This window comes from Carlito syrichta, unplaced genomic scaffold, assembly GCF_000164805.1.
Source record: "Carlito syrichta isolate Samal-C Ts95f unplaced genomic scaffold, Tarsius_syrichta-2.0.1 Scaffold313936, whole genome shotgun sequence".
Taxonomy (NCBI): Eukaryota; Metazoa; Chordata; class Mammalia; order Primates; family Tarsiidae; genus Carlito; species Carlito syrichta.
In genome coordinates this window covers 854,240-869,320 of record NW_007258032.1, presented here as the reverse complement: position 1 = coordinate 869,320, position 15,081 = coordinate 854,240, and the positions used below count along the sequence as shown (strand labels likewise).

Below are 15,081 nucleotides of genomic sequence, written 5' to 3'. Positions count from 1 at the left end.
CCTTCCTTGCCTCAAGTGGGTCCCTGTCACTTTCCTGGTGAATTCCAGTGTTTTCTCTTGGACAGTATGTTGGATGTGTGCTAATATACTTGCCGTTTTCGTCCTCCTTTGTGGAGAAGGTGAGTGCTGGGTACCTCTAGGCATCTATCTCAATGATTCGTCCTCCTCTGGCTTCTTATAATGTGAGACTCCTAATGTTGAAATCAGGTTTCATGGGATATTCTGTTATTGAATCCAAACACATCTTAGCTGATGAGGTCTGGATAAAGAACAAGTTGGGGGGAGATATCAAAGACCTTGATTTTAGGAACAGTCATCCATGGTGAAGAGAAAAAGAGCCGAGCAGTACCGGAACTCCTGGAGAGGGCTTCAATTGCACTGACCAGGACAGAAGAAAGGATTGGGACTCTGTTGGTCAGGAGTACTGACAGTCTTCCAACTGCTAAAAGGTGAATGAGGCTAGTACCATTTCCCCCAACTTGATCTGCAATGCCAGCATTGAGTGCCATATGTCAGGTATCTTTCTATGCTCCATTATAATCTTATGGGACCACTGTTGTATATGTAGTCTGTCAATGACTGAAACATCATTATGCTGGGCATGATTGTACTTGTGATGGTTAATTTTAGGCCTCAACTTTACTGGATTAAGAAATACCTAGCAAGTCAGGCTCGGTGGCTCAGCCTGTAATCCTGCGCCTTTGGGAGGCTGAGGTGAGTGGATTGCCTGAGACTGCGGATTCGAGACCCACCTGGGCAACTTGGTGAGACCTCATCTCTACAATAAATCAAAATGAGTCGAGTGTGGTAGCGCACACCTGTAGTTCCAGCTACTCGGAAGGCTGAGGTGGAAGGATCGCCGGAGCCCAGCAGGTGGAGGCTGCGGTGGCTGGGAGCGGCCACTGCACTCCAGTCTGGGTGACTGAGTGAGACTCCAACTAAAAAAAAAAGAAAGAAAGAAATATCTAGCAATTTGGCAAGCATATTGTTGGGTGTGTCTGTGTGGTTTTTTCCAGAAGATATTATTGTGTGAGTCAGAGTGGACTAGGTGGGGAAGATTTTCCCTCAGTGTGGGTGGGCACTATCTCCACTGTCCCCAATCAGCCAGGGGCCCGAAGAAAACAAAAACAGAGAAAAGGCAAATGTGTCTACCTACCTCTGGAAGCTGCGACACGTTCATCTCCTGCCTTGGGCAATGGAACTCCAGAATCTGAAGGCTTTGGATTCTAGGACTTGAACCAGTACCCTCTTGTCCCCAGGTTCTCAGGACTTTGACTTTGGACTGAGAGTAATACCATCTTCCTTGATTCTGAGACCTTTAAACTTGCACTGAACTTGCGGTTGGACTGTCATGGTACTTCTCAGCCTCCATAATCACATGAGCTAATTCTCCTAATAAATTCCCTCTGATATATCGATTTCTATATAGCCTATTGGTTCTATCTCTCTGGAGAACCCTAACTAAATGACACCTATACATTACCTAGCATATGGTGAGATTTTAATAATGACCGTTATTATTTCTTAACTGAGACCTATAGAGTTAAGGGAAAATACTTCATGACACCATTAGATACATGGTCAGTAGATATTGGGTAAGAGACCTGTTAGGACAATTGGGTGTTGCCTACCTTGACTGGTCTTCTAAGAGATAGGATCCTGTGATGGAGTTTCAGAAACCATTTCTTCTCTGTCCCCAGAGGCATTTCTGAAACAATAGACCTTCTTTTGGAGGGGGATATCTCTGAAACAATAGACCTTCTTTTAGAGGGGGACTTCAGCGTTTGCCATGACCTTGCTTTCCCCTGAGCAAGGAGAAAGATGAAGACAGAAGATGTGCAGTATCAGCAGAAATGAGAATGTCAGGGATAAGAGGAATTTCCAAGGTTTCCATTGGATGGGGTGGGGAATCATCACAGGGTCTCAGACTCCTGAGAGGAGGAAGTGGGAGGACTATAGAATGTCCCCTGCCCATCTCATCATTGACAACTTGGGTTATTGAAGCACTAGGAGTACAAATGCGATAACCAGAACCAGAGGCTTTCCTGCTCACGGATATGAGGTGGGAGATAGACCAAAATAACCACATAGCACTCACAATAGACACCGAGAAGCCGCTCCTTCTCTACTAGAGTGCCCTCCTACACACCTATTCTAAGTATTTTCTAACCCTGTGATTATTCACAGAAAGAAGAAGAATAGACGTTGCCGGCATTCGTAGTAACAGGATGAGAAAGTGCAAGACTTCCTGTTGTGTGTGTGTGACAGCTGGTGATAAGTGGAGGGCCCGGCACAGGAAATCCGCTCAGCTTCTGCAATGTGGCCTGCCTGAAACTTGGGCGCTCCTTCAGTGTGGGTGTTGATGGCAGGACAGAGGAGCATCTGGACCATGGGTGACGTGGTAGAGAAGAGTTTGGAAGGGCCCCTGGCACCCTCTACAGATGAGTCCTCCCCCAAAAAGGGAGATCTTGTGGAAATCTTAAATGGGGATAAGGTCAAATTTGACGACGCGGGACTCTCCTTAATTCTTCAGAATGGCCTGGAGACGCTCCGAGTGGAAAATGCTCTGACAGATGTCGTCTTGTGTGTGGACATTCAGGAATTCTCCTGTCACCGCGTGGTGCTTGCTGCGGCCAGCAACTATTTCAGGTCAGCATGCCTAGGATCAGAGTCGAATTGGGGGCGAGTTGCAAGGAAAATCCGTGTTGATGGGAGAGCCCAATCTAACTAGTTGTCTGCTATGCTTATGGTCCATATATCTGTTAAGGCGTGTGTGTCTACTTAGAACACCAGAAAGCAAGCTATCAAACCTTAGATTTTAGGCTCAGGTCACAATAAAGAGAGATTGGCATCATTTAGAAGTCATGTTTATATATTATGGTAAAACTTCTGTGTATATGTGCTTGTCCCAAAGGATGGAAAATTGCTGAAGTCACAGGGATTTTCTTCCCCCTTGCTCTGACTAATGTGTTGGAAACATAATGTTGTCTTTGTTCATCAACAGAGGTAGAGAAAAAGGATGTGACTTCTCTCTCAGAGTTATCAAATGTCTTGATAAAAATGAGGGGCTTCTGTGTATATGCAGGTGGCATGAGGGAAGGGAATGCAGTTTCAAAGGTGCTTTAGCCGTGAGAGGCCCCTAGTTACCTTAAATTCATAGTCTCACAGTGGGAAGACCAGGCTCAGGAGCCCTGGGTTGCATCTCACTTTGCCCCCCATCATTTTTTGAGTTGAGGTTTCACTCTGTTGTCCAGGCTGGAGTGCAGTGCCACCATCACAGCTCCCCGCAGCCTCAACCTTCTGGTCTCAGGGGACCCTTCTGCCTCAGCCTCCCAAATAACTGGGACTAAAGGTGCGTGCCACCACACCTGGCTAATTGTTTGATTTTTTGTAGAGACGAGGTCTTGCTATGTTGCCTAGGCTGGTCTCACAATGGGCTTAAGTGGTCCTCCAACCTTGGCCTTCCAAAGTGCTGGAATTACAGGCGTGAACCACTGTGCTCAACTGCACTTTGCCCTTCTTGAGACTTTAGGCAAGTTACTTAGTGCTCTGAATTTCTGTTTTGTGCTCTGTAAAATAGGGGCAATGATGATTACCTTTCAAAGTTGTTGTGATAATCAAATGTGAAGGTAAAAAGGGTCTCACACAGTGTCTGATGCTATGTTGAAATTCTCTAGCTGATTCTGCTTGGTTTGACTAAGAATGATTTATTAAGTGTTTACCATGAGCAAATCCATGGGGTAGGTATTTTAGAGAATCAGGAACCCAGTGAATAGGACTGGATCCAGCGTTCTCCATTTCAGTGTGGACATATGGGGAAACCAGTCCACAAGGGCAAGGTGGATGAAGAAGGTATTTTGGGAACTTGAAAAGAAATACCCTTATAATTCTCCTTAACAAAAGTCTTCTTGACTCTTGGTTCTGGCTGAGGAAATTAAAAACAAGTAACTTATGAAAGTATCATGGAAGGTGTTTTAGTTTTCATTTTTTCGAGGTGCTTAGGGGAAAATCTTTCTTTGGAATTGAAAGAGCAGGGTCAGCGGGTTGTTGTGGGACTGATTCTGTCCTGTATGTTGACAAGGCAAGAGGATATCTGGGTTTGAGGGAAGTTGTGCAGTGCCTGCTATGGGCCAGACAGACATAGTTTGTATTTTATTTTTGCAACATGTATTTTATATTTGCAGTGATGAAGATGGCTAATATTCCCTTTTGTAGATGAGGAAATGAAAACCCAGCATTTCATCTCTGGTCATTGCTGTAGCAGGGATTGGGCACGTTCTAGAAATCCTTGTTACTGCAATGCAAGCTTCCACTAAGTTTGGGGCATCTTTCCACAAGAAGTGCATAAAAGGGAAAGCATAGATGCAGCCATCAAAATGAGTTGACATAGATAAACATGTTACCTGCTCCACCAATATTGACCACATGCTTTTACGTTGATCACTCCTCTTAGGAGTGAGTGAAAGTCGACTTAGCTGAATATCCTGGGTACTTTTCGGTTTATCCTTTCTGTTTTTAATCATTAGAAAATTGCTATCATAAAATATGCATCTGGCCAGACATTTTATTCGCGCATTGGCCTGGCTACCAATAGGGCTGTTGGCTGTTTTTCCTTGAGTACATCTCTGTTCAACTCTGGTCCTCAGGTTTCTCATTCTAAACAGAAGGCATTTGGGCTCAGGTCCTCCCAGCCCTGCTGATCTAGGACACTTAGGGAAAGTCTCTCCTCAGGAAGCTGTGGCAGTGAGAAATTGGAAGCACACGAGGGTATACGTGTCTGTCTGTGTATGTAGAGTCTCTTCCAAAACTGCCTGGTCATGGGAGGAAATTCTTTCAATTCTTTTCTTCAAAGAAGTGACTTTTGATTCATATCTTGGGATTTCCAACGTGACTTTCCTCTACAGTAAATACAGTTCTGGAGACAGGATTCTTTTTTTCCTGTGCTATTATTAATAACTTCTGTTTGTTGTGTGCCGCACCCTGTGCCACTCAGATCACACACACTAGCCCATTTAATCCTTGAAACAATCCTGTAAGGTAGGACATTTTAGTTCCTTCTTACAGAAGAGGAACCGAAGGCCAGAGTGCCACAGTTAATAAAAAAAATAGCCAAGTTGGAATTGGGACCTCGGACTGACATGAAGTCTGGCATTGCTTTACTGCCTCACTTGGTTTGAATCTAAGGTTTTGAAAAGGGTTAGGAGCCAGACTAAGGAAGGCTAGAGAGTCTGTTCTATGTGGGAGACTTTAGACACAGCCCTCTGTGCTTTGGAACCCCTGGAAGCTGGTTGTAAAGTTGTGTAGGATTTTTTCCTTTATTCATTGAGAAAATACATGTTTTCCACTAAGTAACTGATCATAGTTTATTTAGCCAGTCCCCTAATGATAACCAGTTTATTTAACCAGTCTTCTCTTTTTTTCTTTTTCTTTTGGATGGTTTCTAATCTATATTTTACTCCTATAGACAATGTTGTAATGAATAACCTTATGCATATGGCATTTCATAGGCATGCAGGGGTACCTGGGGATGCATTTTGAGGAGGGGGTTTGCTGAATCAAATGCATCTTGCAGTCTTAGAGGTTATTGCCAACTTCTCCTTGGTAGGGGTTGAATCATTTTGCATTCCCCAAGGCCTTACCAAAAGAGGGTGTCATCAAACCATTGAATTTTTACCAAACTGACAGATAAGAAAGAATGTCTCAAATTTAGTTTTAATTTGCATTTCTCTTATTTTTAACAAGGCCAAGCATCTTTTCATATGTCTGAGGGGCATGTATTGTACCTTTTCTGTGAACAATCTTTTCATATCCTTTCAAATTTTCATGTACATTGTTTAAGATGAAAATTTGTTTTTTTAATCAAAACACAACATACAAACAGTTAATAGAGTCAAATAGTACTTAAAAACTTATAATGAAAAACAAAAATTCCTCTTTACTTCCTCTACCCTTTAGTCTCACTCGCCAAGGGCTACCATTTTCAACTTCTAGCTGTTTCTTCCAACACTAGCTCTACATTTCTACAAAATATGCTTATACTGCTCTTCCTTGACCTCTCAATGTTAGACATCATTTATGGATTTCAGCTAAGGATTTAGCACTTCTACCTAACTCCCTTACCATACACTTTCCTTCCCTATAATCTCTCAACAGAATGCTATCACAACTTTTTGCTTAATCTGCACTATGCATTTACATTATTATGTTCATAAAAATATTGTTCTGCATTGAGCCAAATTGCATGATAACTTTTTCTTTCTTGTAAGCCTTTTTGTCTTCCCTGAAGTTATTAATTCACTCCTTTGGGATGTCTTTTGCTCACAGACTTCTAAAAATCTTTCACGTGGTCTAACGCATCAAAGAATCTACCAGTTCCATTTTCCTTAGAATCTTCCTCCCTTCCATCTTCGTAAAAATGCTCTCTGGATGTGAACAGCTAGTATCCAGCTGTTTCCCCACAGTTCCAGAAATTTCCTTCGACTCTCTTCTATGTGGAATGAAAGCTTCTCCTATCTTCTTCTTACTTTGATGAGCACATCTCCAATAACTTCCTTAGAAAGAGTGCCTACGAAGCAAAATTGCAAGACCTTGCATGCTTGAAAATGTCTTTATTCACTGGGAATAGAAGCTGAAGAATGGTCCCTCAAAGTCCTGATTGTCTTAGTCCGTGGAACCTGTGAATGTTGCTTCACATGGTCAAAGTACTTTGCAAATGCGACTAAGTTATGGATCTTAGGTTGAAAAGACCATTCTAGACTGTCTGTCTGAGCCCAATGTAATCACGAGTCCTGATTAGGGGGAGGTAAGAGGATCAGAGCAAGAAAGAAGAGATATGCTAATAGGAGCAGAGGCTGGAATAATTCTCCTCTAGAACTTCTACCGGGAGCATAGCTTTGCCAACCCCTGATTTTGATCCAGTGAAACCTGAGTTTTTTGAGTTGAGGTCTCTCTCTGTTGCCCAGGTTGCAGTGCACTGGCACCATCACAGCTCACTGCAACCTTGACCTTCTAGGCTCAGGTGATCCTTCTGCCTCAGCCTTTGGAGTAGCTGGGACTACAGGCGTGTGCCACTAAGTCCAGCTAATTTCTTGACTTTTTGTAGAGATGAGTTCTTGCTATGTTGCCTAGGTCTCAAACTGCTGAGCTCAAGCAATCCTCCCTGCGTGGCCTCCCAAAATGCTGGGATTACAGTGCGAGCCACCATGCCTGCCCTGTCTTTGGCACTGTTGACACACATTTTTGTTCTTTTAGGCCACAAAGTTTGTGGCAATTTGTCATGGCAATATGAAATGAACACACTTAGGTATAATTTTTAAAAATTATTTTGTTTTTATTTTTGTAGAGACAGGGTCTCACTATGTTGCCAAGTAATTCCTGGGTTCAAGCGATCCTCCTGCCTTGGCCTCTCAAAGTACTGGGATTAGAGGCATGAGCCACTATGCCTAGTAGGCTGTAAAATTCTTGAAAATAATTTTTCCTCAGGAATTTGAAATCATTGCATATTTTCTTCTAGATCCTTATGTTGCAAGTAAGAAGTCTAATGTCCTTATGGTTTCTAATCTTTTGTTTGTGTCCTGCTTTTTTGTTCTAGAAATTTTTAGGATTTTTTTAGCATTTTGATATTTTATGATGCTGTGCCTTAGAGGTGTGTGTATGTTTTACTCCAATCATTATGCTATGCATTTGATGAACTCTTTTTTTTTCTATTCTTCTTCTTATTATTATTATTTTAAAAACGGAGACAGGGTATACTATGCTGCTCAGGCTGGTCTCAAACTCCTGTGCTCAAGTGATACTCCTACCTCAGCTTCCCAAAGTGCTGGGATTTCAGACATGAGCCACCATGCCCGGCTAAACCCTTTTAATATGGAGACTTACATTCTTTAATTCTGAGAAATGTTCTCACATTATTTCTCTGGTGATACATGTTCCCTGTTTTCTCTGTTTTCTATTCTGGATCCCCTGTTAAATGGCTGTGGACTTCTAGAACAGCCCTCTAGCTTTCCTGTCTTCTCTCCTGTTGCCCATCATCTTATCTTATCTTTGGCTTTCCTTTCTGGAAGATTTTTCTTAATTTTATCGTCTAAACTGCTGGGATATCAGTTTTTATTTTCAAAAGCTTTTCCTTATTTTATTAGTCAAAAAAAAAAAAAAAAGATAACATCCTGGCTGGGCGCGGTGGCTCATGTCTGCGATCCCAGCCAGCACTTAGGGAGGCAAAGGCAAGAGGATTGCTTGAGCTCAGGAGTTCAAGATGAGTCTGAGCAACATAGACCTCATCTCTACAAAACATAAATTAGCCAGGCATGGTGGAACATGCTTGTAGTCCCAGCTACAGGTGGGAGGGTTGTCTGAGCCTGGGTGGCTGAGGCTGTGGTAAGCTGTGATCGTGCCATCACACTCCAGCCTGGGCAACAGAGTGAAACTCTGACTCATGGGAGAAAAAAAAAGTTAAAAAGAAAAAAAAAGCATCCAGTTCTTGTTTCATGTAGATCATATTTTCTCTTAATCTCTTTGAGATTTATATTTTTTTTAAAAAAAGTCTTCTTTTTGTTGTGCTGTTTTTGTTTCCTCTGTTTCTTTTTCTCTTTGTTTTAGAATCTTTTATTTTAGAGACTATACTATCTTGTAATCTTCAGATATCTATTCATATTTAAGAGTAAAGCACAAAAGTGTCAAATGGATGCTGGGATAGCGCGGGGTGAGGGCTTTGCTAAGAGGACATTGAATAGTTAACTCATTTTTTGGTTGGGAATTCCCAGAGGCACATATTTCAAGTCTTTGCTGTGGTGTCTTTCAGTTTTAAAAAAAATAGATTCATTCATTTTATGTATTTCAATGGCTTTAGGGGTACAGTTTTTGGTTACATAAATGCATTGTATTGAGGCGAGGAAGTCTGGGCTTTAAGTGCTCCCCTCCCACCGTGCACATTGTACCCAATAGGTGATTTTTCATCCCTCACCTCTTCCCACCCTTTCTCCTTGTTTTAGTTTTTTAAAGAAGAATTTTCCATTTTCCTGCCTGGGAGGATATAAGCCTAGCTGCTTGTGTTCCGGGAAAGGAAGAAGCTGAGTTGTATCACTCTTAGGTTTTTAGATTTATATTTAATTTTCCTGTTTCTGGTTCCCCTCCCTCCACTGTGCCTGGCATCCATGAGCTGATTGAATTTCTCCAGAAAGCAAACCTTATGTTTCCTGTAAGTGCTTGAGGCGTTGTTGCTTTGACAGGCAGGGTGGGGCTGAGGACCTGAGTGTGGGGAGATGTTACTGTCTTTCATACAAGCTCTCAACTAATCCTCCAGCTTTGGTTCCAAGTTGCTCCCTTCCCTCTCCCCACCTCCATTTTCTAAGGTGTCATCAACTCCTGAGTCTTTCTGGGGTTCTCTGGGGAGAAACAGCTCAGGATCTGTCTTAGCTGGCTAAGCTAAGGGTTTCAGCTTTCTCCACGTGGACCTTCCCTATATTTGAAACTTCCCAATCCATAGGAGGAATTCTGTGATGCCAAGAAGGAGAATTCACCCAGGCTTAGAATCTGTGTAAGATCTGTGACTGTCTCAGCCCTGATCAGAGAGTAGAGGAGGTCTGATAAAACCAGCTGCCATTCTTTTTCTTCCCCTAGGGCTCTTTTTGGTGCCAGGCCCTGAACTCAAGTGCTTTATGTGCATTATCTCTCTTAATCCTCACAATACTTACATTAAAGTGTTATTACACTTTACAGCAGCAGAAGCTGAGATTCTGAGCATTAAGCAACTTGCCTGAGGTTATAAAACTAGTGGAGGCAGAATATTTCCTTGGGTCCTATTTTCTTCTTGCTCTCTTATATGTGGTAACTCCTGATTTTTACAAAGACCTACTCCCCATAAAGATCTAGGCAAAGTTCAGAGGAAGTCTATGGCCACAGCTGTTATTACCCAATGACTATTTAGATTTTTGTTAGCTAGAGAGACAATGCAGCCAATGCTATGTGCCACTTTTTACATGAGGGAGAAAATCTGCCTGACCATTGTTTATCCCATTGTCTCCACCACAGATTGTCCCCAAATCCCAACCACACACAGAAAAGCAGTTTCGAGAATTTTTTTTTTTAAGTTGGGTTCTCTCTCTGCCACAGGCTGGAGTGCAGTGGCATGATCACGATGATCATGACTCATAGAAGCCTCGACCTCCTGGGTTCAGGTGATCCTTCCATCTCGGCATCCTGAGTAGCAGGGACTACAGGTGCATGCCACCACGCCTGGCTAATTTTTTTGACCTTTTTGTAGAGATGGGATTTCGCTATGTTGCCCAGGCTGGTCTTGAACTCCTGGGCTCAAGCAATCCGTTTGCCTCGGCCTCCCAAAATGCTGGGATTACAAGCATAAACCTCTGTGCCCGGCCAGTTTCAATAACTTACTTGTGGTGCCAGAGGACTGATGGGGTGGGAATGTGTCAGCCTAGAAATGTAACCATAGTGGCTGTAAACGGGGATTATATTAGTAACTCAGACAGTGTATTTCCCTTTCAGGGCCAATTCAAAAGTCTTGGGTGGAATGAGGAAGTTGGGGGAAAAGTGTATATTTGAGGCTGAGAAAAGAATGAAGGAGAAGAAAGTTTAAAGAGTAGTCTGTAGTATATTTAATAGTCAATCAGCCAGATATCACAATATGCAAATATTCTCATGGCAGAAAAATCAGGGGGTACATAGATTTAACATTCAAAATAATTTTTAAAAATTGTTTACTGTCCCCTTGAGGAGTATTTAATAAAATCTATAAGACTACTAATGTCTTTTATAAGTCCACTAATAAAGCTGCTGTTTGTGTTATGCCTTTGGACAAGTCTCCAAATAAAAGTCATTGTAAGGGATTGTGCATACTGCACACTGAACCCTACCTCCCCAAAAGTCTCCATCTACATCAGTGGTTCTAACTACTGGGGGAACCCAACTCACTGCAAAATATGGCACACTCTGTAAGTGACAGTGACATGTGAGGGCAACCATGCTGTGATTCCTTGGGTTAGCAGAAGGAAGAGGAATCATGGTGGTGTGGGGAGGGTTATCAGGTTTCCTCTGCCCTACCAGATGGACGACTGGCCCTTCCTACATACATATGGAAGACTCCAGGCTGAGGCTGAGTCAGCAGCAAGCTGTTGCCTGAAATCCTTGCCTGGCGTCTGACCCCTGCCTTGAATCTCTGTCTCTGGGTCTGCTTCTCTGCAGCTATGGTGAAGGGACTTTGCCATCCAGCTACAAAAATCAATTATGAAGCCAGGAATGAGAATGGTATTGTGGGCACAAACTATGTACTTCTCAATCCTTGCTACATATTAACTCATTACCAGATGCCAGTAAGTGGGTCAAGAGACCACTTGTTCGATATTGCAGTCCTTAGGTTTTTTTTTTTCCATAGTGATGTAAGATGTCTAGAAAGGAGTCAGCAGGTCCAGGTGATAGAATGAGTGCCAAGGAGAACAAGAATGAGTTAAGCCCTTGAAGCGCTGTATTAAAAATCTGGATAATAGCAAAAGCATTGAGAATTGCTGCCACGGTGGACAGGTACACTTGATGAACTCAGGTGAAGCTGATGATTGTACCACCAGTGTCAGATTCTGTATTTTCCACTTTTAATATTTTCCAATATTGTGGACCAGAACCAATATGGTGGTTAATATTTCAGTACCATATGTCTATAATTCCTTGTCTGCAGTTCCAAAATTCTCAAAATGCTGACAAATGAAAAGTTTTTCATAACTTATTTCATGGCCAAATCCAGTTTGAACTGCACTTGTCTGAGGAACACCTGTCCTGAACTGAGGTGAGGCTCTTTACAGTGTCTCTATTTATTCTACTTTAGGGCAACTATTCATATATTCACTACTAAAGTACAAATGTATTGGATGAAAGAGTATTGGGAGTACCATGTAATTCATTTAACTTATGCTAATATCCAAAGAATCCTGAATGCCAAATCATACATGGCTACCAGATTTTTGGGTGAGGGATACCAGACTTTTGGGTAAGGGATTATGGGACTTTCTGATAATGTTAACAGTTTTCACTTGGATGTCGTATGCATATTTTTACATACTTGTAAACGCAATTTACATACAATGTTGTATCTTGTTTCCCTCTCTTTTTCTTATATTCTTTTTCCTTTGGTCCCCATACTTTTCACAATTATGATTTATTTATTTTGCTATCAGTTTTCACAGAGGCATAATATGAAAATGATTCTCACACTGTGGACATTTAGGTTGCTTCCAATATTTCGTTTTCATAAATGATATGGTATCTTTGTATAAGTGTTTTTCACAGTCTGGAATGTGACTGGCCAACATTTTTTCAGGCACTTTGCTGGAAACTTTTTCATTTCATTTAATCCTTACAACATCAGTGTTCAGAAAATAAGTAGATAATATCACCTCTATTTTACACTCAAGGAAACTCACTTTGATGTTAAAAATGGTTCCCTCTGGGATCCAAAATGAAGAAACAGAGATTTTTTTCACAGAGGGCAGAAACATGGCTGTTAACAGTCATTTTCTGGGATCATTAAGTACCCCAGGTCCCCAAGCACTAGAGTGGACTACATAAGTAGAACATGAAAAGGAAATGTAAAAACCATTGCCTCGAAGTGCATGTCCACACATGCACAGGCGGGATACTGTTGGGACATTCATCCCGATTTGCGTTGGGGGCTTGGTCAAAGGGTTAAATAAGAAGTAGGGAGGCAGCTCAGGGTGTGCTGGTGAAGAGACAGTGTGCTATAGAAGTAGAGGACTTTGAGAGCTTGCAGGACACCCCTGGGGTTGGGACCAGAACCTGCTTGGTATAGTGGAAAGAACTTAAGGCATTGGGATTAGAGTCCAGACCCTTCCACTTTCTGGCTGTATAAATCTCGGAGGAATTGCTTGGCCTGCCTGAGGCCTAGTATCAGTGTCTACAACAGTGAGGCTAATGATTTATGTTGACCAATTCCAGTGAGTCTTGAAATGCAAATAATAAAATGAATTCATTTATGAATGTGTTTGCCTAAGCACTTTATGCATGGCATGAAGTCAGATTTCTTAGTTCCAAGGAACAGAAATTGACTGACTGATTTGAGAAGAGAAATTTAGGTAAATAATAGGAGGTACTTGCTAAATTCCCCCAAATTTTGGAGAACCAAACTGAGAAGGCAGACAGGTGCAAGCGAGGCCAGACAGGGGTCAGGACCGCAGTCCAAAGCCACCCAGAAACCGTGAGGGGAGGACTCCTGCACTGCTGCGGAGGCCTGGGGGAGTAACAGCTGCACAGCTGCAGCCATTGTCACAGTCACCGGAACTGTCTCTGGACGCTGGAGGCTACTGCTGCTTCTGCTGCCTCCACCCACACAGGGTGTCCTCTGTCCAGGCTTCTTTGCATCACTAGCTGCCAATTCAAAGCCTGGGGTTGGTTTATCTGATGGGTAAAGGCTGAGTCACACTGTCAATGCCTCAGCTGTGACAGAAACTGGGAGAGTCAGTGTCTGGCCTCTGCAGTTTCTGGAGTGGGAAGTGGCTTCTGCCACTCGCTGTGTCTCATGGAGGGGAGTTTGCCACATTTAGGGAGGGGTTCAGATGCTGGGCAGCCAAAAAACCATGAGTGTCTATTAAATGCACCTACTAGGTGCCGGGCCTTCATTTGGTGCTATAGCATCATTAAAAGTATGCCTGTAGAGAGGAGTCATTCAGCAACTCTTGTCACATAGGCATCAGAGACATGGATCCTGAGATCCTAGCAGGCAAGAAGACAATTATGAGCATGTGCACGCCTCCTCTCCCCTTAAAACTGGGAGTCGCCCTGAGTTGTTGGGGTATGTGGCACAGTCATCATCCATCATGGCAGGACTACAAACAGGTTAGAAATGTGAGCTACGTGAAGGGAGTGACTGCCTTATTCATCTCTTTGTACTTGGCCCCATTGCAAAGGCCGACATTCAGCAGACACCTTGTAAACGTTTGAAGTGACTAAAAACCTTGATATTCCTCCTGCATGTTCAGTCACTAATTAAGCAGCATGCTGGCCAGAGCAGGAAGTCCTCACAGAGTTGGGTGGGAAGCTATTGTGCAACTTTAGAAAAGGAAAGGATGATTAAATGTGGACATCACAGGAAAAATTGGAAGGAACTCTTACAGAATCCAAGATGCTTCAGAATGTTGTGGATTCAACAGGTCACTCACGTGACCATCAGCACATAGATGTGCTACTCCTGTGTAGTGACTCTTGTGGTCCATTTTAGCACTGAGAGTGAGGAGGGCGGTTCTGCCCCAGGGCAGAAGTGCAGTTAGGTCCTTTGATTTTTCAATAAAATGTCATCTCTGTCACCCTCACCCTTGATGTCCAGGGCACACGGCTCTTCTTTCAGTAAAGAACAGAAAATCTATTCTTTAGTTTTTAATAATCTTCTGTGTAGCTTCCAACTAAACACAGGAGAGAAATACTTTCATCATTCTCATCTCAAGTTGTCAACTTTATTCCTGCATCAAACCCATGGATATGAAACTGTATCTCCTTGAAAATGTTTTTACAGGACTAGGTTCTCATATGGCCAACACCAAACAGTCCATAAGAAGAGCTGATCACATGCAGAGCATCTGTGTTTTTGGCAAAACTGCCATGAGCTCAATGTCCATCACATTGCGCCATGTTCCTTTATTGATCAGCATTCTTTTGGTCACAAGCAGTAAGAACACAAGTCAAATCACCTTAGGCAAAGAAAAAGATATTTTGGTCATACTTCCAAATCACAGGAAGGGCTGGAATGCAGCAGAGCGCAGGGAGAACAGAAACCACTTTGGGTGCAGTTAGGATGCTCTCTTTCCACCCCTCACTTGCCTTCTCTCTTAGGCTGGATTTCTCAGACTGACTTCTGCCACACGGTTGGGAGTCTGCCTGTTGACTGCTGGAGATTTGCTTCTCCCAGCTTTGGTTCCCGAGGGAAACTGCAAGACTTTCTCCACCTTTGAAAACTCCTTGAGAAAGGCTGGGTTAGGTGGCTCAGCCTGTAATCCTGCGCTTTGGGAGGCCGAGGTGAGTGGATTGCCTGAGCCTGCGAGTTCGAGACCCGCCTGGGCAACTTGG

The 15,081-nt window shown here is 42.8% G+C and overlaps 1 protein-coding gene across 1 annotated transcript in view; it reads left to right on the top strand.

Annotated features, from left to right (window-relative positions):
• Nucleotides 1-2,297: 2,297 nt before the first annotated feature.
• Nucleotides 2,298-15,081, top strand: part of KLHL6 (kelch like family member 6) — a 61,869-nt gene continuing 49,085 nt past the window's right edge. The window contains exon 1 of the mRNA XM_008070689.2: nt 2,298-2,649. Coding sequence (XP_008068880.1) covers nt 2,363-2,649 — 287 coding nt within the window. The 5' untranslated portion in view covers nt 2,298-2,362. The remainder of the gene's footprint in view (nt 2,650-15,081) is intronic.